This window comes from Pristiophorus japonicus, chromosome 20 (genome assembly GCF_044704955.1).
Source record: "Pristiophorus japonicus isolate sPriJap1 chromosome 20, sPriJap1.hap1, whole genome shotgun sequence".
Classification (NCBI taxonomy): Eukaryota; Metazoa; Chordata; class Chondrichthyes; family Pristiophoridae; genus Pristiophorus; species Pristiophorus japonicus.
This window is the reverse complement of record NC_091996.1, coordinates 13766388-13794297: the sequence shown is the minus strand read 5'-3', so window position 1 is coordinate 13794297 and position 27910 is coordinate 13766388. Positions and strand designations below refer to the sequence as shown.

Genomic DNA, 27910 nt, shown 5'->3' with positions numbered 1-27910 from the left:
CGTCTTTTGGATGAGATGTTAGATTGAGGCCCTGTCTGTCCTCTCATGTGGACATGAGTTCTTCCCAAAGTCCTGGCCAATGTTTATCCCGCAATCAACATCACTAAAAAACAACTTATCTGGCCGTCATCACATTGCCATTTGTGGGAGCTTGCTGTGCGCAAATCGGCTGTCACGTTTCCTACCTTACAACTGTGACTACACTTTAAAAGTACTTCATTGACTGTAAAGTGCTTTGGGATGTCCTGAGGTCATGAAAGGCGCTATATAAATACAAGTCTTTCTTTTTTTATCTTTTCGACCAAGCTTTTGGTCACCTGCCCTAATATTTGCTTCAGCTAGGTATCATAAAGCTCAGTGGGACGTTTTATTACGTTAAAGGTGCTATATAAATGCAAGTTGTTGGTTCTGGTCTGTATGGCTCAGTACCATACCGGGAATATAATCACCAACTGAGCCACTGACAGCATTCCTCAGGTACTTGTCTTAATTAACGTTGAGAATTAAATGCATTTTTATCGCGTTACAGCCAATGAAGTAATTTTTGGAGTGTAGTCACTGTTGTAATGTGGGAAATGCGGCAGCCAAATTGCGCACAGCAAGCTCCCACAAACAGCAATGTGATAATGGACAGATAATGTGATTTAGTGATGACAATTGAGGGATAAATATTGACCAGGACACCGGGCATAACTCCTGTGCTCTTCTTTGAAATAGTGCCATGAGATCTATTATGTTCATTTGAGAGAGCAGACGGGGCCTCGGTTTAACGTCTCATCCGAAAGACGGCACCTCTGACAGTGCAGCACTCCCTGAGCACTGCACTGGAGTGTCGGGCTGGATTTTTGAGCTCAAGTCTCTGGAGTGATAAAAAAATGACAAGCACACAAATATTTAATTTACAAGAATTTTTTTTAAAACTCAGACCAGCTGAACAGTGAAAAGTGTGGTGAAGAAAATACTACTCCTTAACAGGACACTAACCCCATCCCCCAAGAAATGCTCCACATGCAAGTCAGACATTTCCACAGGTTTATGGTGAAACGCACAACTCCAATACAAAACTGAATGCATTGACATCTCCATAACAACAGCACGACTGAACGTCCCCTTAAATACTTTGAACAGAAGACGAGCATTTCTGCTTCTCTGTTCCCGGTGCAGAGCGCTTGTCCTCCAGGTTGCGTAGATTGCACAAATCTGTCCATTCGTTGACGGAAAAGTCAATGATTCAACCAGACGTCGCTCCTGGCGACTCAGACTCTACACCAGGGAGCGCAGGAGCAGGAAAACATTTACGCAATAATTCCAGCTCGAAAAGGCACATTTGACACCGAGAGTGCGAGTCGCAAGATGGATACACAGACGAGGGAGGCCATTTTGGGGCCATTCTAGCTCAGTCAGCCAGGAAGGCCACCTTACACAGGCGTCTTTGCCCTGCCTGCTCCCATCGCAGCCTCCAGCCGTTCCTTCAACGATTCCTGAGTTTTGGTTGCCACTTCCCAGAGTCCATTCTTTGCGAATTTCCACTTTGTTACGGAGGTGAGCTTCCTGACATCAATCCTGAACATAGGAACAGGAGTAGGCCATTCAGTCACTCGAGACTGTTCTGCCATTCAATTAGATCATTCCTGATCTGTGACCTAGCTCCATATACCCGCCTTTGTCCCATAGCCCTTAACACCTTTTTGGTTGGCAAAAATTTATCAATCTCAGATCTAAAATTAACAATTGGCCTCGCATCAATTGCCGTTTGCGGAAGAGAGTTCCAAACTTCTACCAGTCTTTGTGTGCAGAAGTGTTTCCTAATTTCACTCCTGAAAGGTCTGGCTCTAATGTTTAGACCCCTTAATCCTAGACTCCCCAACCAGCGGAAATAGGGTAGACAGAGAGATACTATCTGTTCACCTTAATATCTTGAAAGCTCCGATCAAATCACCCCTCAACCTTCTTAACTCCAGGGAATACAACCCTAGTTTGTGTAATCTCTCCTCATAATTTAACCCCTGGAGTCCGGGTGTCACTCTGGTAATCATATGCTGCGCTCCCTGCAAGGTGTGGTGCCCAGAACTGCTCACAGTACTCCAGGTGTGGTCTAACCAGGGTTTTGCTGAATCGGTGGTTCGTCAGTTTAAACCTGCACCCACCTCTCCCCGCCCGTGTCGCACTGTCAGCTTTTAACTTGAACTAATACTTCAGATTTACCCTTTCTATACCGCTGATTATTATATGCACCCATATAAGATGTCTCCTTATTGAGGCCTAAAAGCCTGAGTTTCTCCAGCCTTCGAACCCCAAGGATTTAACAAGGGGAGAAAAAAAAAGAGCATTCAATTTTAACAAAAGTAATCGGATTTAAAACAGGAGATGGCTGGGTCAGGAAAATAAGAGGATGTGGGAGGCTGATAAAACTTTACAAGCTCTGTTGGAAAGACGAGGCTTTTTGCAGGTGATGGGCCTTATTTTGTTCAGTACAATATCTCCTTTTATTTCCATAAATGTAAATTAGGTGCTTTTTTAAAAAAAAACTCTCGTAGCTAATCATTTTGAGCTGTTCGTCCCCCACCCAGGACAGTGACCGATGGTGCCTCTCAATTTTTTGGGGGGTGCGGGCCCCTTTAAGGGGCTGCGCGGCCCATTCAAACCTCCGCGCATGCGCATTTTTCTCCATTCAGAAACCGTCAGGCGGCCTGCGCAAGAGCTTCGGACAGCTGTGCAGCTCAACGCGAACATTGACCCATTCATTGAGGCAAGTGGTGCCAAATTGTAACGTATGCACTTGTGAGTGTGCTCATAGATTTGTAGAGCTGTGGACAAGCACGTGGGATGATCCTGTCCGAACTGACCCCCGTCAGGACGGAATTCCTCACTGGCGCCAAGCCCCGAAACCTCCCTCAGGAGCCGACGCTCACAACTTGAGCCGCCTCGGGAAAAATCCCCTCCGTTCAGTTCTGCGCGGAGCGAATTCCTGTACGGGCTGCTCTTGCACACTCTCCATGTTGCCATCCTCGTCTGCCGTCCGGACACGCCATGGCGCACCATCTTGCTGTCCGGAGGAGGCGGGAGTCCCCAATGGAGTGCTCTCTACGTGGGAGTCCTCCCTTTATTTACTGGGGGCTTGGCCTGGGGGGGTGTTGCACGGAGCAGTACCTTGCAAAAAGTTCTTAAGTCGGTTCGCGGACTCTCAGGCCGTCTGCAATTTCTGTGGTCTGGAAGCGTCCGTGTTCCATGTTTATGTGGAGTGTGTCAGGTTGCAGCCGCTGTTCCATTATTTGAAGGGGCTGCTCCTCAATTTTTGGCTACACGCTCCTGATCTTTGGGCATCCTGTGCGGAGGGGAGCGGGCAGGTCGCAAGGCCTCCTCATAGGACTGCTCCTGGGCCTGGCCAAGGTGGCCATTAACCGGTCCAGGCAGCCTGCCTCTCTTCCGCGGCTATATTTGCGTCAGGGTGTCCCTGGAGATGGAGCACGTGGTGTCCACCGGCACGCTGGTGGGCTTCCGTGAGAGGTGGGCGCCGGAGGGATTGTAGTGCATCATCACCCCTGGCAACCAAATTTTAATTTAATTGGTTTTTCACCGTAAAAGTTTATTTGGAAATTTGTGGGGGCACTTGATTTCAAGTTATGCTTAAAATAGTTGTAGAGCTGTTGAGTTGGGAGTGGCTTAGCCAGTCACGTGATGTTCACAAGACTCAATAAAACCCCAGCCAGTTGGGTTCAGGGGATCCGCGATGAGGCAGGTGAGCCTGGTGGATGAACTGATAATGTGTAGTGTGATTATTTAACCTTGGCTAATAAACCAACTAATTCTTAATAGTAACGTGTTACTATGAATTCTTAAGCAAAGAAACCATGAAGCAAATATATTACACCAATCTAAATTTAGTGTGTGTTTGGAATTAATCTCCCTTTTTTTCCCCGCTCTGAAAGCAAGGCATATGCTGGGGTCATCATCATCATCATAAGCAGTCCCTCGGAATCGAGGAAGACTTGCTTCCACTCCTGAAGTGAGTTCTTTGGTGGCTGAACAGTCCAATATGAGAGCCACAGACCCTGTCACAGGTGGGACAGATAGTCGTTGAAGGAAAGGATGGGTGGGACTGGTTTGCCGCACGCTCTTTCTGCTGTCTGCGCTTGATTTCTGCATGCTCTCAGCGTTGAAACTCGAGGTGCTCAACGCCTTCCCAAATGCACTTCCTCCATTTAGGGGCGGTCTTGGGCCACGATAAGCCCATTTTGCACGGCTGGGGTGGACCAATTTCACCCGCTCTGTGCAAGAGTGTGGACAGCAAGTGCTGTGGGCTATTCAACCATGGAGGAACTGGCCCCCATCTCACTCAGTGTCTGCGCACACACGCTTTCCGACAGGGATCATTGGATCTCCAATCAGGAGCAAGGTGTGGCGGGGTGGGATGGGGGGGGGGGGGAGGTGGCTTTGGCTGCTATTTTTTTTCCTCCTCTTTAGCTCAGGGACTCCACTAAAGCCAAGTGTCGCCCTGCCACCCTCACGAATCCAGCTCGCACGGCACAGACCAGGAATCAAAGCTGGTACCTCTGGTCTGTATCGCTGTAGGCTCAAAGCCATCGGGGGTGCTGGAGTGTGGATGCATTTATTCAAGGGGGATGGCCTCTAATATCTTTCATTTGTCTCACGCTTTTCACTGCCCATGAGTTTTGCAAGTATTGCTCACCCAATTTGATGGAATCAGCGCATGATACGGCACCACACGAGGTCATTCAGCCCATTGTGCCTGTAACGTGACTTTTAACTCCTATCTTCCCTCTTTCCCTGGCATCCAGTCTCATCTTCTCAGCCTGAGCGCCAGTACTGTAGCCTTGTCTAGGCCAAAGTGGCCCTGGTGGAGATAAGTGCTCGGAGCAACAGGGCATTGTGGGAGACACAGCACCAACTGGACATCCTGCAGGAAGTTGGATTTGAGCAAAGTCCTATGGTCTTAAACTATGAGGCATTGGCGGGGTCGGGGGAGGCTGGAAATTGGGCCCATGTGGTTCAAAAGTCTTGAAGGAACTATCTAGGAACATAGGAACAGGACGAGGCCATTTAGCCCCTCGAGCCTGTTCCGCCATTCAATGAGATCACGGCTGAACTGCGACCGAACTCCATATACCCGCCTTTGCCCCAGGTCCCTCAATGCCTTTGGTTAACAAAATTCTGCACACATAATATTTCTTTTCTCTTGTTGAAGAGCTGGGGGTGGTCCGTTCCTGTGTATTATTCAGTGCTAAGGTCTGTGCCTTGTTGTTGCTGGGTAAGGGTAACACGTCCACGTGTCACACATGCAAAGTGCTGAAAGGGGTGCGAACAGTGATGCTGGTCATTCAGGTTCCTCTCTTTAGCTGCGTGGCCTTTTGTCTGACAGATGAGTTTGATTGAAGTTCACAACATTGCTCTTCGGCAATCTTCATTCATGGTTTCACGGTTCTGTCCGTCTCAATCATCAGCTTCCTCCGAAGGTTTACTTTCTGAAAACCGAGAGAGTAAAATTAGGTGTTTTTTTGAATTAAAGAGAGGGGGGGGGCGGCGAGGAGCGAAATTGCCCTGCTGTGCGCCTCCGATTAGAGCCTTTGGGGGCGTTAATAGGGCACAAAATTGCCCCCGGTGGGGCGCTACCAGAGTTAGTGGAGGTGTGAACGCAGTAGCGCCCCCTGCTGGTAGCGCCCCGGGCTGACGACATAATCGCATGTGCAGCCACCGCCTCTCGCCCCGCGGTGGAAATTGGCCAATGCCCCATGAGGCTGTCGCGGGGGTCGATGTTGGCCAGTCTCGAGGGTCGCGCTCCGCTAGCCGAGACGGGGGGGGGGGTGGAAATTAAAGGGGAGAGTGCGTGGTGCCATGGCGTCGTTTTTCGTGGGGTCCGTGCCGCGATCCTGTTACGGCACGGCACCTCGCATCCCCGGTGTAGGCCCCTGAAAACCCAGCAGAGCTCGCGGAAGGGGAGGCCGCATAGCGCTCCGCACGCAGGCCCCCGACAGGAAACGCGGCGGCCAATTTGCGCACAGCAAGCTTCCACAAACAGCAACGTGATACTGACCGGATAATCTGCTTTAGTGATGTTGGTTGAGGGATAAATATTGGCCCCAGGACACCGATGGGGGTGGCGGGGGGAGCGGGGAGGGGAGAACTCCTCCCTTCTTCAATCAAAAGAATGCCGTGGGATCTTTTATATCCACCTAAGCGATTTAACATCTCACCCAAAAGGCAGCTCCGTCGACAGTGCTGCACTCCGACTGTACTGGGCTGAAGTATCAGCCTAGACTTTGGTACTCAAGTGTCTGGAATGGGACCTGAACCCACAACCTTCTGACCCAGAGGCAAAAGTGCAACCCACTGAGCCACAGCTCACACCTTACGACCATCAGTTAGGGTGGGCTTTAAGACCATAAGAAATAGGAGCAGGAGTAGGCCACACGACCCCTCGAGCCTGCTCCACCAGGGCACCCACGAGACCCCCTCCCCCAACCACCAGGGCACCCACGAGACCCCCTTCCCCAACCACCAGGGCACCCACGAGACCCCCTCCCCGACTCCCAGGGCCTCACGAGACCACCCCCCCCCCCCCCCCAGACCATCAGGGCCCCCCGAGACCCCCCGGCCATGGCTGATCTGATCTTGGCCTCAACTCCACTTTCCTGCCTGTTCCCCATAACCCTTGACCCCCCTATTGTTCAAGGATCTGTCCACCACAGCCTTGATTATATTCAGTGACCCAGCCTCCACAGCTCTCTGGGGTAGAGAATGCCAAAGATTCACAACCCTCTGAGAGAAGAAATTCCTCCTCATTTCCGTCTTAAATGGGTGACCCCCTTATTCTGAAACTATGCCCCCTAGTTCCAGATTCCCTCACGAGGGGAAACATCCTCTCTGCATCCACCCTGTCGTGCCGTTACCCAGCAGACAGGGAGCTCATGTGTTCTTCCGTTTTGAATTTTTCAAGACTGCAGGGCATTTTCATACTTGTTGCCAAAGAGCCTGGGATGATGGAACGAGCTGGGCTCCAAGCCACGAGAGTCCCGGCTATACTGGAGATCAGGTTGTCTGCAGTGCGTGGTAGAATAAGGCAGGCCTGTCAGTCCTACTAATTAGAGCTGAGACACACAGCCTCATTATGGTCCAGAATAACGCAGCGCTGTAAATCATTTTCTGAGAATAGATACACATCTATATGTTTACAGGAACAGTAAATTGAATTTGGCTTTATAAACATGTGTGTGTGGCAATTGCCTGCCTTCAACACGACGACAAACATTGGAACTCGTGCACCACAAAGTGAGGAAACACAGAGTTTGCCAGGTTGGCAATGCCAGTGATGGCCCCGTGACTCTGTCGGCTGGGTGTCCTGAAACCCCCGAGAGGGTTTTCCGGAGGTTAGCAGATTTCTGCAATTTTTCTGTGTTGATTGACATATTGACGTCAATGGCCTCAATTTTAACTGCAGGTCGGGGGAACGAGGCCGAGGCTTGGAGTTTCACGCTGGACCGGACAGGCACGGGCCTCTGGTCCAGCCAGGCGGCTGGGAGCCGAATAACAATCGGCAGGAGGAGCAGTCCCAGGCACTCGGGTAAATGGTCGGGGGTAGGGGGGTCTCGGGGGCTCTGGTGGTCGGGGAGAGGGGGGTCTCGGGAGGACCCTGGTGGTCGGGGAGAGGGGGCGTCTCGGGGACCCTGGAGGTCGGGGGAGGGGATCACAGGGACCCTGGAGGCCGGGGTAGGGGGTCTCAGGAGGACCCTGATGGTCGGGGGGGGGTCTCGGGGACCCTGGAGGTCGGGGGAGGGGGTTACGGGGACCCTGGAGGCCGGGGGAGGGGGTCTCAGGAGGACCCTGGTGGTCGGGGGGTCTCGGGGGCCCTGATGGTCGGGGGGGGGGTGGGTGGTCTCGTGAGGCCCTGGGGGTCGGGGGAGGGGATCTCGTGGGTGCCCTGGTTGTCAGGGGAGGGGGTCTCGGGAAGACCCTCATGGTCGGGGGAAGTCTATAAAGTGGCTCAAATCAGAACCTGCGGGAGTACAGTGGAGCCTCGGTGGGTAAGACCCACTGACCATTTTAATCACCTGCCCACCTGGTTTCTGCTGGGAGGGCAGAGTTAAATCCGACCCCATTATTTCTGTTGCTGCATACTAATAATTAAAAGCCTTTTCTAAAACGATTTCCTTTCTGTAGCCCACATTAAATTAGGACAGGGGGTCCCTGGGAACACGCCAATATTTTTAGGGGGTCTCTGAGAGCAGGACGATATTTTCAATATATCTTCAGTGTGTCAATATTCGCAGAATGGTCACCAGAGAATGGCAATATTTACAGAGTGCTGGGAGTGTGCTAATATTTGCAGGGGTCCTGTGGAAACATTGAAACATAGAAACATAGAAAATAGGTGCAGGAGGAGGCCATTCGGCCCTTCGAGCCTGCACCACCATTCAATAAGATCATGGCTGATCATTCACCTCAGTACCCCTTTCCTGCTTTCTCTCCATACCCCTTGATCCCTTTAGCTGTAAGGGCCATATCTAACTCCCTCTTGAAAATATCCAATGAACTGGCTATATTTTCAGGGGGTTTCCTCTATAAGGAATAGTTTGAAAGCCACTATAAGGTCAAACTCAGCCTATAGGGTTTGTGGTCCCTGCTTTAACCACCTGACCACACGTTGCACATTGTAAAAGAAGTTTAAGGCAGCTGTTTTTGTATCTGAGTACAGGGGCATTACATCAATACATAGTATCCACTACCCTGTAAAGTCAGATCATAACGGCAATGTATTCACTGTTCTGTATTCACACAGTATAAATAAATAGTACTTCAGCATTCCTTACACCGAGCCAGTATTTCCCAACACCTCCAACTCTTTAACCAAACTGAGAAAACACTCACTGAAAGAAAAATTTACAAATTCCATGGGGTAAATTCTAACCTCAGCCATCCAGTAAATGCTGCTGGCCCCTGGTTAGCAGAAATCACATGTTTCTGGTCCCATCCCCTGAATTGGCACTCACAGTGATGTCATGGGTCATTCGCTGTGATGTCATGGGTCACTTGTTGTGGTGTCATGGGTCACTTGTTGTGGTGTCATGGGTCACTCGCTGTGGTGTCATGGGTCACTCACAGTGATGACATGGGTCGCTCACAGTGATGTCATGGTCACTCACTGTGATATCATGGGTTGCTCACAGTGATGTCATGGGTCGCTCGCTGTGATGTCATGGGTCGCTCACAGTGATGTCACGGTCGCTCACAGTGATGTCACGGTCGCTCACAGTGATGTCACGGTCACTCGCTGTGATGTCATGGGTCATGCAGTGATATCAAGGGTCTTTCGCTGTGGTGCCATGGGTCACTTGTTGTGGTGTCATGGGTCACTTGCTGTGATGTCATGGGTCATTTGCTGTGATGTCATGGGTCGCTCGCAATGATGCCATGGGTTGCTCAGTGATGTCACTGGTGACTTTCTGTGATGTCACCACTCCTTATTTTTGAATCTCTCCTTGGCCAAGCCCCTCCCTATCTCTGCAACCTCCCCCAGCCTCCGAGATCTCTGCGCTCCTCCAATTCTGACCTCTCGCGCATCCCCGATTTTAATTGGCGGCGTCCCTTCAGCTGCATCAATCCTCAGCTCTGTAATTCCCTCCTTAAACCTCTCCGCCTCTCCACCTCTCCTTCCTCTCTTAAGACGCTCCTTAAAACCGACCTCTTTGACCAAGCATTTGGTCACCTGCCCTAATATCCCCTTAAGTGGCTCGGTGTTAAACTTTGTTTGCTAATGGCTCCTGTGAAGCGCCTTGCGCCGTTTTTACTCTGTTACAGGCGCTGTATAAATGCAAGTTGTTGCTGTTTTTGTTTTCTTCCCCCTCCCCTCAAAAAAGATGAAGAGCCCCCTCCCCCCCCTCGTGGTCGAGTCATCATGCAGTGTGGAATGAACCACGGCGAAGCAGGGACTGTGGCCCAATTTCTTCCCTCCTTAGCTCAGGACGCAGTGAGACCAACCTGGCCACACTAGGTCAGATCAGCAGAGACCGGCAATTGAACCCAAGGCTTTTACTGGGCTTAATAGCACTGCCCACGTTGGGCAGCACATTTACTAACTGAGCCAACGAGGCAAAGGAATTTCACATCACATCATGGCAGCGGTGGGGGCAGGTGGGGGGGGGGAGGGGGAAGTAATTTTGATGTCCATACACAATTCCAAGAGTGTTTCTCAGAGGCTTACGGAAACGAGTCACGTTTTTTTTAATTTTTCCTGACCCTACACTGACCTGCTGAGAATTACAGTTCATCCCTTGAGGCGGACCCAATGGACTGACGCGAGGCTCCTGTCTGCGAGTCCTTCACTGTCTTCTGAGAGCCACTCCAATCCGTCTTCATCGAGTCGTCGTCCCAGATGGTGGAGGTTTCAGTGTCACTGAGCCATTCGGGATCTCCGGTGTAGTGAGTGGGGAACACCAGCAGGGGGCGGACTGAAAAGGCCTTCAGGTCTCGTCTCGGGTAAACTTTCTTATATTCCTCACTGTAAGAAAAAAAACAATACACCATGTATGAGATACATCCAAGTATGCTGTGATCTGGAATGCATTGCCTGAAAGGGTGGTGGAAACAGATTCAATAGTAACTTTCGGAAGACTACTGGATAGATACTTGAAAAGGAAACATTTGCTGGGCTTGGGGAGGAAAGAGCAGGGGAGCAGGGCTATTCGGATAGTACTTTCAAAGAGCCGGCACAGGTATGATGGACCCAATGGCCTCTGTAAAGTATGAACCTGTGACTGTGCTTACAGGTTTGTAGAGCTGTTGACCATTAACAGGTCCGGGAAGTGGGCGGTCGAGAGGGTCGTTCAGTCCGACTATCTCCCTCTCCTCCGCAGCTACATTTGCGCTAGGGTGTCCCTGGAGATGGGGCACGCGGTGTCCACCGGTACGCTCGCGGCCTTCCGCCTTCTGCAAGAGGTGGGCGCCGGAGGGACTGGAGTGCATCATCACCCCCGGCAAATTTGATTTTAATGTCGAAAGTTTAATTTGTTTAATTTGCGGGTTTTAGTGCCTCCCCGCACGCCCGCCCTTTTAGCCAGGGGGCACTTGGATAATTTGCGTCTTTAGTGCCCTAAAAAAAACAAGGGGGCACTTGTTTGAAAGTGTCTGGAGTGTGCCCCCCTTTAACCAGGGGGTACTTGATTAATGTTGTCTACAAAATAGTTGGAGAGCTGTTGGTTAAGGAGGAGATTAATGCAATAGTTAGGAAGGACATTAGCTTGGATGATGTGGAATCTATATGGGTGGAGCTGCAGAACACCAAAGGGCAAAAAACGTTAGTGGGAGTTGTGTACAGACCTCCAAACAGTAGTAGTGATGTTGGGGAGGGCATCAAACAGGAAATTAGGGGTGCATGCAATAAAGGTGCAGCAGTTATAATGGGTGACTTGAATATGCACATAGATTGGGCTAACCAAACTGGAAGCAATACAGTGGAGGAGGATTTCCTGGAGTGCATAAGGGATGGTTTTCTAGACCAATATGTCGAGGAACCAACTAGGGGGGAGGCCATCTTAGACTGGGTGTTGTGTAATGAGAGAGGATTAATTAGCAATCTCGTTGTGCGAGGCCCCTTGGGGAAGAGTGACCATAATATGGTGGAATTCTGCATTAGGATGGAGAATGAAACAGTTAATTCAGAGACCATGGTCCAGAACTTAAAGAAGGGTAACTTTGAAGGTATGAGGCGTGAATTGGCTAGGATAGATTGGCGAATGATACTTAAGGGGTTGACTGTGGATGGGCAATGGCAGACATTTAGAGACCGCATGGATGAACTACAACAATTGTACATTCCTGTCTGCGTAAAAATAAAAAAGGGAAGGTGGCTCAACCGTGGCTATCAAGGGAAATCAGGGATAGTATTAAAGCCAAGGAAGTGGCATACAAATTGGCCAGAAATAGCAGCGAACCCGGGGACTGGGAGAAATTTAGAACTCAGCAGAGGAGGACAAAGGGTTTGATTAGGGCAGGGAAAATAGAGTACGAGAAGAAGCTTGCAGGGAATATTAAGACGGATTGCAAAAGTTTCTATAGATATGTAAAGAGAAAAAGGTTAGTAAAGACAAACGTAGGTCCCCTGCAGTCAGAATCAGGGGAAGTCATAACGGGGAACAAAGAAATGGCGGACCAATTGAACAAGTACTTTGGTTCGGTATTCACTAAGGAGGACACAAACAACCTTCCGGATATAAAAGGGGTCAGAGGGTCTAGTAAGGAGGAGGAACTGAGGGAAATCCTTATTAGTCGGGAAATTGTGTTGGGGAAATTGATGGGATTGAAGGCCGATAAATCCCCAGGGCCTGATGGACTGCATCTCAGAGTACTTGAGGAGGTGGCCTTGGAAATATTGGATGCATTGACAGTCATTTTCCAACATTCCATTGACTCTGGATCAGTTCCTATCGAGTGCAGGGTAGCCAATGTAACCCCACTTTTTAAAAAAGGAGGGAGAGAGAAAACAGGGAATTATAGACCAGTCAGCCTGACATCGGTAGTGCGTAAAATGATGGAATCAATTATTAAGGATGTTATAGCAGCGCATTTGGAAAGAGGTGACATGATAGGTCCAAGTCAGCATGGATTTGTGAAAGGGAAATCATGCTTGACAAATCTTCTGGAATTTTTTGAGGATGTTTCCAGTAGAGTGGACAAGGGAGAACCAGTTGATGTGGTATATTTGGACTTTCAGAAGGCTTTCGACAAGGTCCCACACAAGAGATTAATGTGCAAAGTTAAAGCACATGGGATTTTGGGGGGGTAGTGTGCTGACATGGATTGAGAACTGGTTGGCAGACAGGAAGCAAAGAGTAGGAGTAAATGGGGACTTTTCAGAATGGCAGGCAGTGACTAGTGGGGTACCGCAAGGTTCTGTGCTGGGGCCCCAACTGTTTACACTGTACATTAATGATTTAGACGAGGGGATTAAATGTAGTATCTCCAAATTTGCGGATGACACTAAGTTGGGTGGCAGTGTGAGCTGCGAGGAGGATGCTATGAGGCTGCAGAGCGACCTGGATAGATTAGGTGAGTGGGCAAATGCATGGCAGATGAAGTATAATGTGGATAAATGTGAGGTTATCCACTTTGGTGGTAAAAACAGAGAGACAGACTATTATCTGAATGGTGACAGATTAGGAAAAGGGGAGGTGCAACGAGACCTGGGTGTCATGGTACATCAGTCATTTAAGGTTGGCATGCAGGTACAGCAGGCGGTTAAGAAAGCAAATGGCATGTTGGCCTTCATAGCGAGAGGATTTGAGTACAGAGGCAGGGAGGTGTTGCTACAGTTGTACAGGGCCTTGGTGAGGCCACACCTGGAGTATTGTGTACAGTTTTGGTCTCCGAACTTGAGGAAGGACATTCTTGCTATTGAGGGAGTGCAGCGAAGGTTCACCAGACTGATTCCCGGGATGGCGGGACTGACCTATCAAGAAAGACTGGATCAACTGGGCTTGTATTCACTGGAGTTCAGAAGAATGAGAGGGGACCTCATAGAAACATTTAAAATTCTGATGGGTTTAGACAGGTTAGATGCAGGAAGAATGTTCCCAATGTTGGGGAAGTCCAGAACCAGGGGTCACAGTCTAAGGATAAGGGGTAAGCCATTTAGGACCGAGATGAGGAGAAACTTCTTCTCCCAGAGAGTGGTGAACCTGTGGAATTCTCTACCACAGAAAGTTGTTGAGTCCAATTCACTAAATATATTCAAAAAGGAGCTAGATGAAGTCCTACTACTAGGGGGATCAAGAGGTATGGCGAGAAAGCAGGAATGGGGTACTGAAGTTGCATGTTCAGCCATGAACTCATTGAATGGCGGTGCAGGCTAGAAGGGCCGAATGGCCTACTCCTGCACCTATTTTCTATGTTTCTATGACCATTAACAGGTCCGGGAAGCGGATGGTCAAGGGGGTCGTTCAGCCAGACTATCTTCCTCTCTTCCGCGGCTACATTCGTGCCAGGGTGTCCCTGGAGATGGAGCACGTGGTTCCCACCGGTACGCTCACGGCCTTCTGCGAGAGGTGGGCACCGGAGGGACTGGAGTGCATCATCATCCTCGGCAACCAAATTTTTATTTGATCTAATGTTTTATTTGGAAATTTGTGGGTTCTAGTGCCCTAGCCAAAAGGGGGCACTTGATTTAAAGTTCCACTTAAAATAGTTGTAGAACTGTTGCATTGGGAGTGGCCAGTCATGTGATGATCACAAGACTCAATAAAACCCCAGCCAGTTGGGATTAAGGGATCCACGATGAGGCAGGTGGTTGTGAGCCTGGTGGATGAACTGGTAATGTGTAGTGTGATTGTCAAACCTTTGCTAATAAACAAACTAGTTCTTAATAGCAATGTGTTGCTATGAATTCTTAAGCAAAGAACCCATGAAGCAAATATATTACAGTCTCCTTGTGTGCTGCGTGATTCTATCCTCCCCAGTTTTCTCTTCTCCTGAAATCACTGCCTCCTGCTGGGGCATGGGTTCGCAGATCTCTCCCAAGGGCCAGTTCTGAGCGTGTGAGCCTCGGCGGCGAGTGGGGGGGAGGGCAGACACCCAGCTTCTGGGCAGGTCAGCACTTCCGTTCACTAACGCGGACAGAAAATCCGCAGCCCGGCAAGGAAATCATCGGTGACATCACAGCGAGTGACTCATGACATCACAGCGAATGACCCATGAAATCACTGTGAGCGAACCGTGACATCACAGCGAGCGACTCATGACATCACAGAGAGTGACCCACGACATCACAGCGAGCGACTCATGACATCACAGAGAGTGACCCACGACATCACTGAGTGACCCATGACATCACAGCGAGTGACTCATGACATCACAGCGAGTGACCCACGACATCACTGTGAGCAACCGACGACATCACAGCAAGTGACCCATGACATCACTGTTAGCGACCGACGACATCACAGCGACCGACTCATGACATCACAGCGAGTGACCCACGACATCACAGCGAGTGACCCACGACATCACTGTGAGCAACCGACGACATCACAGCAAGTGACCCATGACATCACTGTTAGCGACCGATGACATCACAGCGACCGACTCATGACATCACAGCGAGTGACCCACGACATCACAGCGAGTGACCCACGACATCACTGTGAGCAACCGACGACATCACAGCGAGTGACCCACGACATCACTGTGAGCAACCCACGACATCACGGCGAGAGACTCAGTCCGGGTGCCCGCTCGCTCTTTGATCGATGGGGTGCGGGAGGGCTCTCGGCCGAGCCCCAATCCCGTCCTCAGCACCAGCTCCCCTCTACACACACGCACGCACACGTGCACACTCGCGGGTCAATGCTCCAATGATCATGTGCAAGAACCGTGGCTGAATTTTACCCTCCCCGGCCCAGGAGTGCTGAGACTGATTGTGAACGTCTCCATTCCATTACAACAGTGTCCTACATTGTCAGCCAGTGGCTCAGCAGGTAATATACTTGAGTCAGCCTCTGAGTCAGAAGGTTGTGGGTTTAAGTCCCACTCGAGACTTGAGCACAAAAATCTAGGCTGACACTCCAGTGCAGTGCTGAGGGATTGCGGCAATGTAAAAGATCCCACGGCCACTATTTTGAAGAAGAGCAGGGGAGTTATCCCCCGTGTCCGGGCCAAAATTTATTCCTCAATCAACGTCACTAAAACAGATTATCTGGTCATTATCACATTGCTGTTTGTGGGAGTTTGCTTGTGCTCAAATTGTCCTACATTATATTACAACAGTATTGTACATTACAACAGTGACTACAATTCAAAAGTACTTCATTGGCTGTGAAGTGCTTTGGGACCCTGAGGTTGTGAAGGGCGCTGTATAATTATTTCTTTCTTCTTGCCTTCAACTACCACCCCAGCTGAGTTACCCTCACTCTAGGGATCAGACCTGGTCTGTTCAGTACAACACCGGACAGTGACTTTACCAACTGAGTCATGGTGCTGAGCTCAAGAGCGTTAAATACTAAAACAATCGTTATGTTCCTGCATTTTGGTGTCACATTTCTACCTCACATCCAACAATAACACAAAACCAGAAAGTTCCACTCTTTTTTTTATGAGTCTGCTCATAGCCTCAGTCTGTACACTAGCAGTACCGAGCAAGGGAGTTAACTCCAAGGCATTACATCACTCTGTTTTCTACCAGGAAACATTTACTGTGCAAAAGCCAAGCACTCTCCCATATAATTTTCACTGGTTCATATCCGAGTATTAGTTTGCAACTCTCACTGGGAGCTATAATTTATGATCCTTTTAATGCTTATGCAGGAAATAAACTATGAGGTGGATCGGCATATCTGCGTATGTCATTGACTTGCACCTGTGGTGGGATTATGTCCTCCTGCTTTCAAATACAAGCTTCCTGCATAATTATTTTGTTAAAGGTCACTCAGTAGAACAGAGCCAAATTATCATGCGATGGAACCCTGGCTAGATGATGGACACCAGAGGTTTCTTCTCTTTACGGGGCACAGTTAATGTGTGACGTTCAATTTCCAGCCCTCTCCTCTGACTGCAACTATTCACCTCCCCAACTTCTCCTGAAGGCGTTGCCTCATGTGCTGGGGGATGGGGAGGGGTTTGGTTCCGCAGCCAGTGGTTGCCCACTCTTCTTCTTCTTAGGGGGTCCCCCAGAGTTGAGGATGACTTGCTTCCACATTAATATTATGGATTCTGAGGTGGCTGATGAGTCCTGTGCAGGAGCTACAGACTCTGTCACAGGTGGGGCAGACGGTGGTTGGAGGGACGGGTGGGTGGGGTTCTTTGGGTTGTCGTGCGCTCCTTCCGCTGTTTGTATTTGACTTCTGCGTGCTCCCGGTGAAGGGACTCGAAGTGTTCGGTGCCTTCTCGGATGCTTCTCCTCCACTTTGAGCAGTTTTGGGCCAGGGGTTCCCAAGAGTCGGTGGGGATGTTACATTTTTTCAAGGAGGCTTCGAGGGTGTCCAAATGAAGCGTTTTCTCTGCCTTCCAGGAGCTCGCCTGCCGTGACGGAGCTCGGAGTAGAGCGTTTGTTTCAGGAATCTTGCATCAAGCATGCGGACAATGTGGCCCGCCCAACGGAGCTGGTCGAGCGTGGTCAATGCCTCGATGCTGGGGTTGTTGGCCTGAGAGGGAACGCTAACGTTGGTGCGCCTATCCTGCCCAATGGATTTGCAGGATTTTGCGGAGGCAGCATTGGTGGTACTTCTCCAGTGCTTTGAGGTGCCTAATGTACGTTGTCCGTGTCTCTGAAGCATATAGGAAGGCGGGTCTCACTACTGCTCTGTGGACCAGGACCATGAGCCCTCTAATACCTCACTCACGTGGCTACTCTTCATTGCCTACTAGTCAATCTGTTGTGGCGTTGCACATGGAGACTCAAGACCATGTCTGGTCTTTAGGGTTGGAGGTTGGGGGGATAATTGGATCAGGGCATGGAAACATTTCTGTGCCTTACAGACGGAGGAACCAGGAAAGACAAAACTCAGGTGCTAAAGTGCCACCATTGGCAGGAGGGATGGAATTACAACACGAGAGGTTTGTACAGGCAGTTTCCATTCGCAGTACATACGGGAATTTATACGGGTATTTTTAAAAGCGTGTTGGACAGGTACTTGAGGATTAAGAGCTTACAGGGTTACGGACAAAAAGCTCAGGCATGGCACTGAGCACCACTGCTCTTTCAAAGAGCCAGCACAGGGACGATGGGCCGAATGGCCTCCTTCTGTGCTGCAGGCTGCTATGATTCTAATGGAGGAAAAGTTGGCAGGAAGGTGTGGCAAAAAGATGGCAACAGGAAGTAAAAAGTTTTGGAAACAGGAAGCGTGCACAGACACATAAGCTTTTTAAAACGTCACAGATAGGATGAGATTGGTTTGAAATCCTGTGAGGTGGACATGAATGGCTTGATCACAACCGAGCCCAATACTGCCCTCACCAGATAGCGACACACTCGTATCTTTATACGAGGGGGCGTGGAATTGTCTCTTTTTTGCCTCCGGCGGGGTGGGTGGGTGGGGGGGGGTGGCGTTAACAGGGCGCAAGGCAGTTTTCACCCGAGGGGGTGCGGCGCTACCGGGGGGGAAGCTGCCCTGGCAGCGGCGCGCAACCGGCGGTGAAGTCACCGCCGTGCACGGAGACCCCTCACAAGCCCCGCGCCGAACCGTTAACGCCCCGCGGGGGGAAATTGCCCCGCTCCCACGAGAGGCGGGCGCGGGCAGATGTCAACGCCAGCTTCGCAGCCTCGCGTGGAGCGGCCCGCCATCGTGCAGCCCGCTGGCCCGGGTCTCACGCTGCCCTGGCCGTGGAAAGTGCACAGCGGCCCTCGCCTTTAACCCACCAGGAGAGGCGATGTAGTCCATCGGCGCTACATGGAGCACCAGCGCCACACGACTGCCCCGGGAGCACCAGGGACACCACTCCACTTCCTTTGAGGGGCGCACGGCCCAATTCTGCGTCGGGGACGGGATTTCCGGGGGGGGGGGGGGGGGGGGGGGGCCGGGTGATTAAAGTCCCGGCCCCCGGAAGGTTACCGCCCATACTCGTGGCGTGGGGGAAATTTTGCCCCCCAAGCTCTCCCAATAGGATCGGGTGCGGAATTCTATACGGATTCTGCACAACTGACCCGTCGGGAGCCAAACAGAACGGATAAGGACAGGTCAAAGTGCAGACAGGCCTAGTCTGGAGAAGCTCCCCTTAATTGCGTTCTTTTCATTCGCCAGAGCCCCGTTACAACCCTCCTCCCCCCCCGAGCTTCGAAGAGTGTTACTGTCCCAAGCCCTCCCGACACCTGCGGGCACATCACGGTGTGGGCAGAATTAAAAAGAAACAATTTTTTGCGAGCAGCTGTTTTTTAAAAATTAAATAATTAAATGAGGAAAGCTGTAATTTGATTTCCTTGCCAAGTAAAACTCAATAAAAAAAAAAGAGAGAAAATGTGATTCATAAAACAGTCTGAATGCGATCATTTGTCTGGAGGTCCTGCCAAGTTGTGCAGCTGAGGTGGCTCGAGTGGGACTCTCTGGTCAACCCTGTTGGACAGCAGTAGTCTGACCAACGCGTGGCAGTGGGGCATGAACACTGGCATTTGCTGCGCTGCTTGCTTTAGCATGGATGGCATTAGACAATGAAATTAGCATGGATAGAGGATCGGCTAACAGAAAACAGAGAGTCATGATAAGAACATAAAAACATAAGAAATAGGAGCAGGAGTAGGCCATTTGGCCCCTTGAGCCTGCTCCGCCATTTAATAAGATCACGGCTGATCTGATCATGGACTCAGCTCCACTTCCCTGCCCACTCCCCATAACCCCTTGATTCCCTTATCGCTCAACAATCTGTCTATCGCCGCTTTAAATATATTGAAAAACCCAGCTTCCAGCCTGGGTAATTTTCCGGTTGGCAAACTGTAACTAGTGGGGTGCCACAGGGATCAGTGCTGGGGCCTCAACTATTTACAATCTCGATTAATGACTTGGCTGAAGGGACCGAGTGTATTGTAGCCAAAATATGCTGACGATACAAAGTTAGGTGGGAAAGCAAAGAGATATAGATCGGTTAATTTTGCATATGGGACAATGTGAGGTTATCCACTTTGGTAGGAAGAATAGAAAAGAAAAATATTATTTAAATGGAGAGAGACTACAGAATGCTGCGGTACAGAAGGATCTGGGTGACCTCTTACATGAATCACTAAAAGTTAGTATGCAGGTACAGCAAGCAATCAGGAAGGCAAATGGAATGTTGGCCTTTATTGCAAGGGGGATAGAGTATAAAAGCTGAGAAGTCCTGCTACAACTGTACAGGGTATTGGTGAGGCCACACCAGGAGTACTGTGCACAGTTTTGGTCTCTTTATTTAAGGAGAGATATACTTGCATTGGAGACAGTTCAGAGAAGGTAGGTTGATTCCTGGGATGAAGGGGTTGTCTCATGAGAAAGGGTTGAGCAGGTTGAGCCTGTACTCATTGGAGTTTGGAAAACTGAGAGGTGATCTTATTGAAGCATTAAGATTCCCAACCTCCAACCCTGAAGACCAGACTTGGTTTTGATTCTCCATTACAATGCCACAACAGATTGCCTAGTAGACTATGAAGAGTGGCCACATGAGTGGGGGAATCTAGAACTAGGGGGCATAGTTTCAGAATAAGGAGATGAGGAACAATTTCTTCTCTCAGAGGGGCGAGATTCTTTGGAATTCTCTACCACAGAGAGCTGTGGAGGCTGGGTCATTGAATATATTCAAGGCTGAGATAGACAGATTCTTGAACTATAGGAGAGTCGAGGGTTATGGGGAGTGGGCAGGGAAGTGGAGTTGAGGCCAAGATCAGATCAGCCATGATCTTATTGAATGGCGGAGCAGGCTCCAGGGGCCGTATGGCCTACTCCTGCTCCTAACGGAGATAAATGACTGAGCTCTCTCTATCTGGATCGAGTTGAGTATCGACCTACTTGCGTTCGATCCCGCGATTTGTACCATTTCAATTGCTTGAAATGAGGATTCTAAGACCAACCCAAACATCGAGTTTCTCTACACTCTCGCCGCCGCGTGCTCTGAGCTTTGATCGGACGCCGCCTCTCGTTGCGGACTCTTTCCTTGCGGCTCCAGCCCCTTCGACGCACTGACTCGCGTTGAGGGACCGCGCCACGGGTGCCAACGGCTCTCTGTTGCCTTGCCTCCCTGAAGCATCTTGAGGACGCCCTTCTATGTTAAAGGCAACCCCTGAAATTCGTCTCAGGAGGTGGCGCGAAGCAGGCGGTATTGGATTGTCCGCCCGTCATACGCAGCGCCCGACGTTCAGATCCACCGCTGTCACCGTTTTGCGCGCACCCCCCCCCCCCCCGCCATGGTGACAAATTTCTAGGTCTATAAATGCAAGACGTTGCCCAAGTGCCCATTCTTCACCTGCCAATCTAGGCAATGGTGGTTGGCAGACTGTTCAACTGTAAGCAGCATCACAGCCCTTCCAAACTATTCCCCTCTCGAATGCAGCCGCTTGGAAACCAATCGTAGCACCTACTTTAATGGAGACCAGCGAGTCTTGCACGTGCTTGGGACCATCCTTAGCTAGATGGTTCAGTGCATTTACTTACCAAGCCCCTGGAGTGAACTCATTGTGTTTAAACCACAAAACTTTTCCACTTTCACACTGAGACTTAAAGACTCGGCTCAGCTGTAGACAATACAGAATTCTTATCACCATCAACTGTCCTCTTATCCAATTAAAGAAAAACAAAGAACGACTTGGATTTATATAGCGCCTTTGACGATGACTGGATGTCTCAAAGAGGTTCACAGCCAATGAATTATGTTTGGAGTGTAGTCACTGTTGTAATGTGAGAAATGCGGCAGCCATTTTGCACAGAGCAAGCTCCCACAAACAGCGATGTGATAATGAGCAGATAATCTGTTTTTGTTATGTTGATTGAGGGATAAATATTGGCCAGGACACCGGGGATAACTCCCTTGCTCTTCTGCTTAATAGTGCCGTGGGTCGTTTTACGTCCACCGGAGAGAGCAGACAGGGCCTCGGTTTAAGGGCTCATCTGAAAGACAGCACCTCCGACAGTGCAGCTGGAGTGCTGATAATGACCAGATAATTTGTTGATTGAGGGATACATATTGGCCACGACTGCACTGGAGTGTCAGCCTCGATTTATGTGCTTAAGTCCCTGGAGTGGGACGTGAACCTACAACTTTCTAACTCAGAGGCGAGGGTGCTACCGACCGAGACACAGCTGACACTGCACTAAGGCAGGAAGGGCTCATTTCATAGCAACAGAGAATGGTTACAGCACAGAAGGAGGCCATTTGGCCCGTTGAGTCTGTGGCTTCTTTTCCTTTCACTTTCCTTCCTTGAAACGTGAAGGTGGAGACCCCAGCTGGAGCAGGGTTCCAAGAGGCCTCAGTACCATGTTCTACGTATGAAACTAGCCCATGAATATTGATGGACTTGCCACCCTTGGAAGACATCACAACCAAGCATGTGTCTATTCTCACTCAACCTCCCACAGGCATGCATTTCCAGCTAATGTCACTGGATAACAATCCAGGAACCTGAATCCTGGTGAGGGTTTGTCCCCTTCCCAGTCTAGAAAGCTAAAGCCAATTTTGTTCTGCTCCAGGGCTCAATATCTACCACTGTAGATAACACGCACAGGACGCACTGCAGCAACTCACCAAAGCTCACTTCAACCGCATCTCCCTACCTTGTGACCTCTATCACCGTAAAGGACAAGAGCAGCAATGGTGTGGGAACGCCATCACCTCCACGTTGCACATCATCCTGACTTGGCACATCCATCACACCGTTCCTTCATTGTTTTGGGGTCAATATCCTAGAATTCCCTCCCCAACGCCATCAGGAAAGCACCATCGCCACAAGGACTACAGCGGTTCAAGAAGGTGGCTCCCTTCGCAAGGAAACTGGTGATGGGGCAATAAATATGGCTTGGCTGTGTCAGCTGTGACTCAGTGGGTAGCTCACTTGCCTCTGAGGCAGAAGGTTGTGGGTTCAAATCCATAAATCTAAGCTGACACTGCAGTGCAATGGTGAGGGAGTGCTGTACTTTCGGAGGTGTCGTCTATCAACAACAACAACTACTTTTATTTATATAGCACCTTTAACATAGTAAAACATCTCAAGGCGCTACACAGCAGTGTTATAAGACAAAACAGATAAATTTGACACCGAGCACTGTTGGAGGTGCTGCCTTTCGAATGAGATGTAAATCCGAGGCCCTGTCTGCTCTCGCACGTGGATGTCAAAAGAACCACAGCCTCTATTTCAAAGAAGAACAGGGGAGTTATCCACGGTGTCCTGGCCAGTATTTCATCATCATAGGCAGTCCCTCGGAATCGAGGAAGACTTGCTTCCACTCCTGAAGTGAGTCCTTTGGTGGCTGAACAGTCCAATACGAGAGCCACAGACTTTGTCACAGGTGGGACAGATAGTCGTTGAGGGAAGGGGAGGGTGGGACTGGTTTGCCGCACACTCTTTCCGCTGGCTGCGCTTGATTTCTGCACGCTCTCGCCGTTGAGACTCGAGGTGCACAGCGCTCTCTCGGATGCACTTCCTCCACTTAAGGCGGTCTTTGGCCAGGGACTCCCAGGTGTCAGTGGGGATGTCGCACTTTGTCATGGAGGCTTTGAGGGTGTCGTAGCGTTTCCGCTGCCCACCTTTGGCTTGTTTGTAATATGTATCCCTCAATCAACATAACAAAAACTGATGATCTGGTCATTACCACATTGCTGTTTGTGTCCGCCACCTATATATTGGCTGCCAAGAGAATCGGTAATTGTTGGCAACAGCGTTGATGTTACTTAGTGAAAAGTCTGTGTTATGTCTCAACCGGGTAGAAAGATCTGGAAAATGCTCTGTTGCTTGTTTGGCAGGTTGATGATAATTAACGTTGGTGGTTGAGGGGGGGGAGGGGAGGGAGGAGCCTCATGATGTCATGATTCACAGCTGTGAAAATTCGAATAACTTCTCTTTCCTTCTCCGTCCCTTGTTTTATCAACCAGTTGTGTTATTGATAATCTCCACTAAAGATATACTGTACAGAACGCCTTTGCACTTTCCGTGGTGAGCAAAAATGGCAGGTTGGTTGACCGTGATGTTGCTTTAATGTAATGCTCCTGAATAAATATTATTACAGCCACATTCGCAGCAGTGCCGTGTTATGAAAGCAACTGAGCTATTCATCACCTTTCTCTCCAGTGTCAGCCCGTGGGTCAATTGGTTGCACTCTCGCCTCTGAATCAGGAGGTTGTGGTTTTAAGTCTCACTCCAGAAACTTGAGCACAATAGTGCAGTGCTGAGGGAGTGCTGCACTGTCGGAGGGGCAGTGCTGAGGGAGTGCTGCACTGTCGGAGGGGCAGTACTGAGGGAGCGCTGCACTGTCGGAGGGGCAGTACTGAGGGAGCGCTGCACTGTCGGAGGGGCAGTACTGAGGGAGCGCTGCACCGTCGGAGGGGCAGTACTGAGGGAGCGCTGCACTGTCGGAGGGGCAGTGCTGAGGGAGCGCTGCACCGTCGGAGGGGCAGTACTGAGGGAGTGCTGCACTGTCGGAGGGGCAGTGCTGAGGGAGCGCTGCACTGTCGGAGGGGCAGTACTGAGGGAGCGCTGCACTGTCGGAGGGGCAGTACTGAGGGAGCGCTGCACTGTCGGAGGGGCAGTACTGAGGGAGTGCTGCACTTGGAGGGGCAGTACTGAGGGAGCGCTGCACTGTCGGAGGAGCCGCCTTTGGATGCGACATTAAACCGAGGCCCTGTCTGCTCTCTCAGGTGGATGTAAAAGATCCCATGGCACTATGTTGAAGAGGAGCAGGGGAGTTATCTGCGGTGTCCTGGCCAATATTTATCCCTCAATTAACATAACAAAAACAGATTATCTGGCCATTATCACATTGCTGTTTGTGGGAGCTTGCTGTGCGCAAATTGGCTGCCGCGTTTCCCACATTACAACAGTGACTACACTCCAAAAGTACTTCATTGGCTGCAAAGTGCTTTGGGACGTCCAGTGGTCGTGAAAGGAGCTATATAAATGCGAGATCTTTATTTTTTTGATTCCCTTGGCTCCCAGATCGTGTGACAATCAGCCCATGGAAGCTGGGTGAGAGTGGCCCACTTACTGCCGCTTGATCCCTTCTGCTGCACTACATTGGTTTGCTGAAAGCGTTGGGGGTCATTACAGGACCAATTACAGGATCGTGCCCCCCCGATTCATAAGAACATAAGAAATAGGAGCAGGAGTAGGCCATACGGCCCCTCGAGCCTGCTCCGCCATTTAATACGATCATGGCTGATCTGATCATGGACTCCGATCCACTTCCCTGCCCGCTCCCCATAACCCCTTATCCCCTTATCATTTAAGAAACAGTCTATTTCTGTCTTAAATTTATTCAATGTCCCAGCTTCCACAGCTTTCTGAGGCAGCGAATTCCACAGATTTACAACCCACTGAGAGAAGAAATTTCTCCTCATCTCTGTTTTCAATGGGTGGCCCCTTATTCTAAGATTATGCCCTCTAGTTCTAGTCTCCCCCATCAGTGGAAACATCCTCTCTGCATCCACCTTGTCAAGCCCCCTCATAATCTTAAACGTTTCGATAAGATCACCTCTCATTCTTCTGAATGCCAATGAATAGAGGCCCAACCTACTCAACCTTTCCTCATAAGTCAACCCTCTCATCTCCGGAATTAACCTAGTGAACCTTCTCTGAACTGCCTCCTAAGCAAGTATATCCTTTGGTAAATATGGAATCCCAAACTGTACGCAGTATTCCAGGTGTGGCCTCACCAATACCCTGTATAACTGTAGCAAGACTTCCCTGCTTTTATACTCCATCCCCTTTGCAATAAAGGCCAAGATTCCATTGGCCTTTCTGATCACTTGTTGTACCTGCATACAATCCTTTTGTGTTTCATGCACAAGTACCCCCAGGTCCCGCTGTACTGCAGCACTTTGCAGTCTTTCTCCATTTAAATAATAACTCTGATTTTTTTCTACCAAAGTGCATAACCTCGCACTTTCCAACATTGTAGTCCATCTGCCAAATTTTTGCCTAATCACTTAGCCTGCCTATGTCCTTTTGCAGATTTTTTGTGTCCTCCTCACACATTCCCGCCCCAAATATAGAAATATATTCCATTTTCCAGCCCAACATTACTCAGTTTTTCCCCAGCTCCCTGAGGCTGTAATACTTGCCCTGCCTTAACATTTAATTTTTTTAAAGATATTAAGGCAGGGCAAGAAATATAACCTCAGGGAGCTGGGGAAGAAACTGTTTCAATGAGTTGCTGTAAAAAGTTCCAAATCAATCTGAGGTGCGTGTTGATTCAGTGTATTTAATAAACCAGTTAATTGCCTGTGGGGTTGCGGAGAGTCAACAGCAAATGTGGTTTCTTGGAGGAGGAAGGAAGGCGGCGGTTAAGGGATGGGGAGGGGGAGTACGAGAATGAGGCACGGGGGTGCGAGAGAACCAGAGAGGGGGAGTGAGAGAATGGGAGAGGGAGAGTGAGAGAATGGAAGAGGGAGAGTGCGGGATCAGAGCGGGGGAGCGAGGGACCGGAGAGGGGGAGCGAGGGACCGGAGAGGGGGAGCGAGGGACCGGAGAGGGGGAGCGAGGGACCGGAGAGGGGGAGCACAGGCGGGAGAAGGAGAGCGAGAGAACGGGAGAGGGGGGGGCGAGGGAGGGAAGAGGGAGAGGGGGAGGGGAGAGGTGGAGCGAGGAAGGGGAAAGGGTGAGCGAGAGAGGGGAGGGGGGGGGGAGGGAGAGGAGTGGGGAGGACGCAGGAGGGGAGAGGGGGAAGGGAGAGGGCGAGCGAGAGATGAGAGGTAAAGTAGCAAAGGGGGAGGGAGATAGTGGAGGAGGGCAGAGGGGATTATGGAAGGGGGACAAAATGGAGATGGGAGGGGGGGAGGGAAATGCGGAGGAAGGATGAGGGGGCCGAAATCTGTGGCTTTGTGCTTGGATATCACACTTCCTTACAGATGGAAACAATCTTAAAAAAAAGGGAAAAATATGATGGGTGCTTCCAATTTGATCAGAGTCCAGTCTGCGAAGACCCCTGGCCAAACAACAGTTAAACCCCGAGATTGTGTTTGCTGAACAACAATTAGACTAAAATGACACAACACCAGCTCAGCAAAATAACCCACTCTGCATTACGCGGTGCTAAACTCCGCTAAACAATAACCTGGCTTACTGTGAGCAACTCCACGGGCGATCCACTGATGTGCAAGTTCAGTGCTGATCAAACCCAAGGGTGTCCGTGCTGGGGAATGGAAGGTTTGGCACTTGTTGCTCCTGTAGCAATATCAGGCCCTCTTAGGTGAGGTGCTGCACATGCCGGATACAGAATGAAACTCCCTCTGCACCGCCCCAGCAAGTGATTCCAGGCAATGGGCAGTACATAAGAGCATAAGGATTGGGAGGGGTAGAAACATAGAAACATAGAAACTAGGTGCAGGAGTAGACCATTTGGCCCTTTGAGCCTGCACCACCATTCAATATGATCATGGCTGATCATGCAACTTCAGTACCCCACCCCTGCCTTCTCTCCATACCCCCTGATCCCTTTAGTCGTAACTTCCTTTTGAATATGTCCAATGAACTGGACTCAACAACTTTCTTTGACAGAGAATTCCACAGGTTCACAACTCTCTGCGTGAAAAAGTTTCTCCTCATCTTGGTCCTAAATGGCTTACCCCTTATCCTAAGACTGTGACCCCTGGTTCTGGACTTCCCCAACATTGGGAACATTCTTCCTGCATCTAACCTGTCCAATCCCATCAGAATTTTATAAGCCTCTATGAGATCCCCTCTCATTCTTCTAAATTCCAGTGAATATAAGCCTAGTCGATCCAGTCTTTCTTCATATGCCAGTCCTGCCATCCCGGGAATCAGTCTGGTGAACCTTCGTTGCACTCCCTCAATAGCAAGAATGTCCTTCCTCAGATTAGGAGACCAAAACTGCACACAATACTCTAGGTGTGGCCTCACCAAGGCCCTGTACAACTGCAGCAGGACCTCCCTGCTCCTATACTCAAATCCTCTCGCTATGAAGGCCAACATGCCATTTGCTTTCTTTACTGCCTGCTGTATCTGCATGCCTACTTTCAATGACTGATGTACCATGACACCCAAGTCTCGTTGCACCTCCCCTTTTACTAATGTGTCACCATTCAGATAATAATCTGCCTTCCTATTTTTGCCACCAAAGTGGATAACCTCACACTTATCCACATTATACTGCATCTGCCATGCATTTGTCCACTCACCTAACCTGTCCAAGTCAGCCTCTTAGCATCCTCCTCACAGCTCACACTGCCACCCATCTGCAAACTTGGAGATATTACACTCAATTCCTTTGTACAAATCATTAATATA

At 49.9% G+C, this 27910-nt stretch overlaps 1 protein-coding gene across 1 annotated transcript in view; it reads right to left on the bottom strand.

Annotated features, from left to right (window-relative positions):
- Positions 1 to 933: 933 nt before the first annotated feature.
- The window catches only part of cercam (cerebral endothelial cell adhesion molecule), a 145267-nt gene continuing 118290 nt past the window's right edge, over positions 934 to 27910 (bottom strand). Inside the window, exons 12-13 of the mRNA XM_070863762.1 lie at positions 10263 to 10513; positions 934 to 5483 (exon numbers count right to left, since the gene is read on the bottom strand). Coding sequence (XP_070719863.1) covers positions 10273 to 10513 — 241 coding nt within the window. The 3' untranslated portion in view covers positions 934 to 5483; positions 10263 to 10272. The remainder of the gene's footprint in view (positions 5484 to 10262; positions 10514 to 27910) is intronic.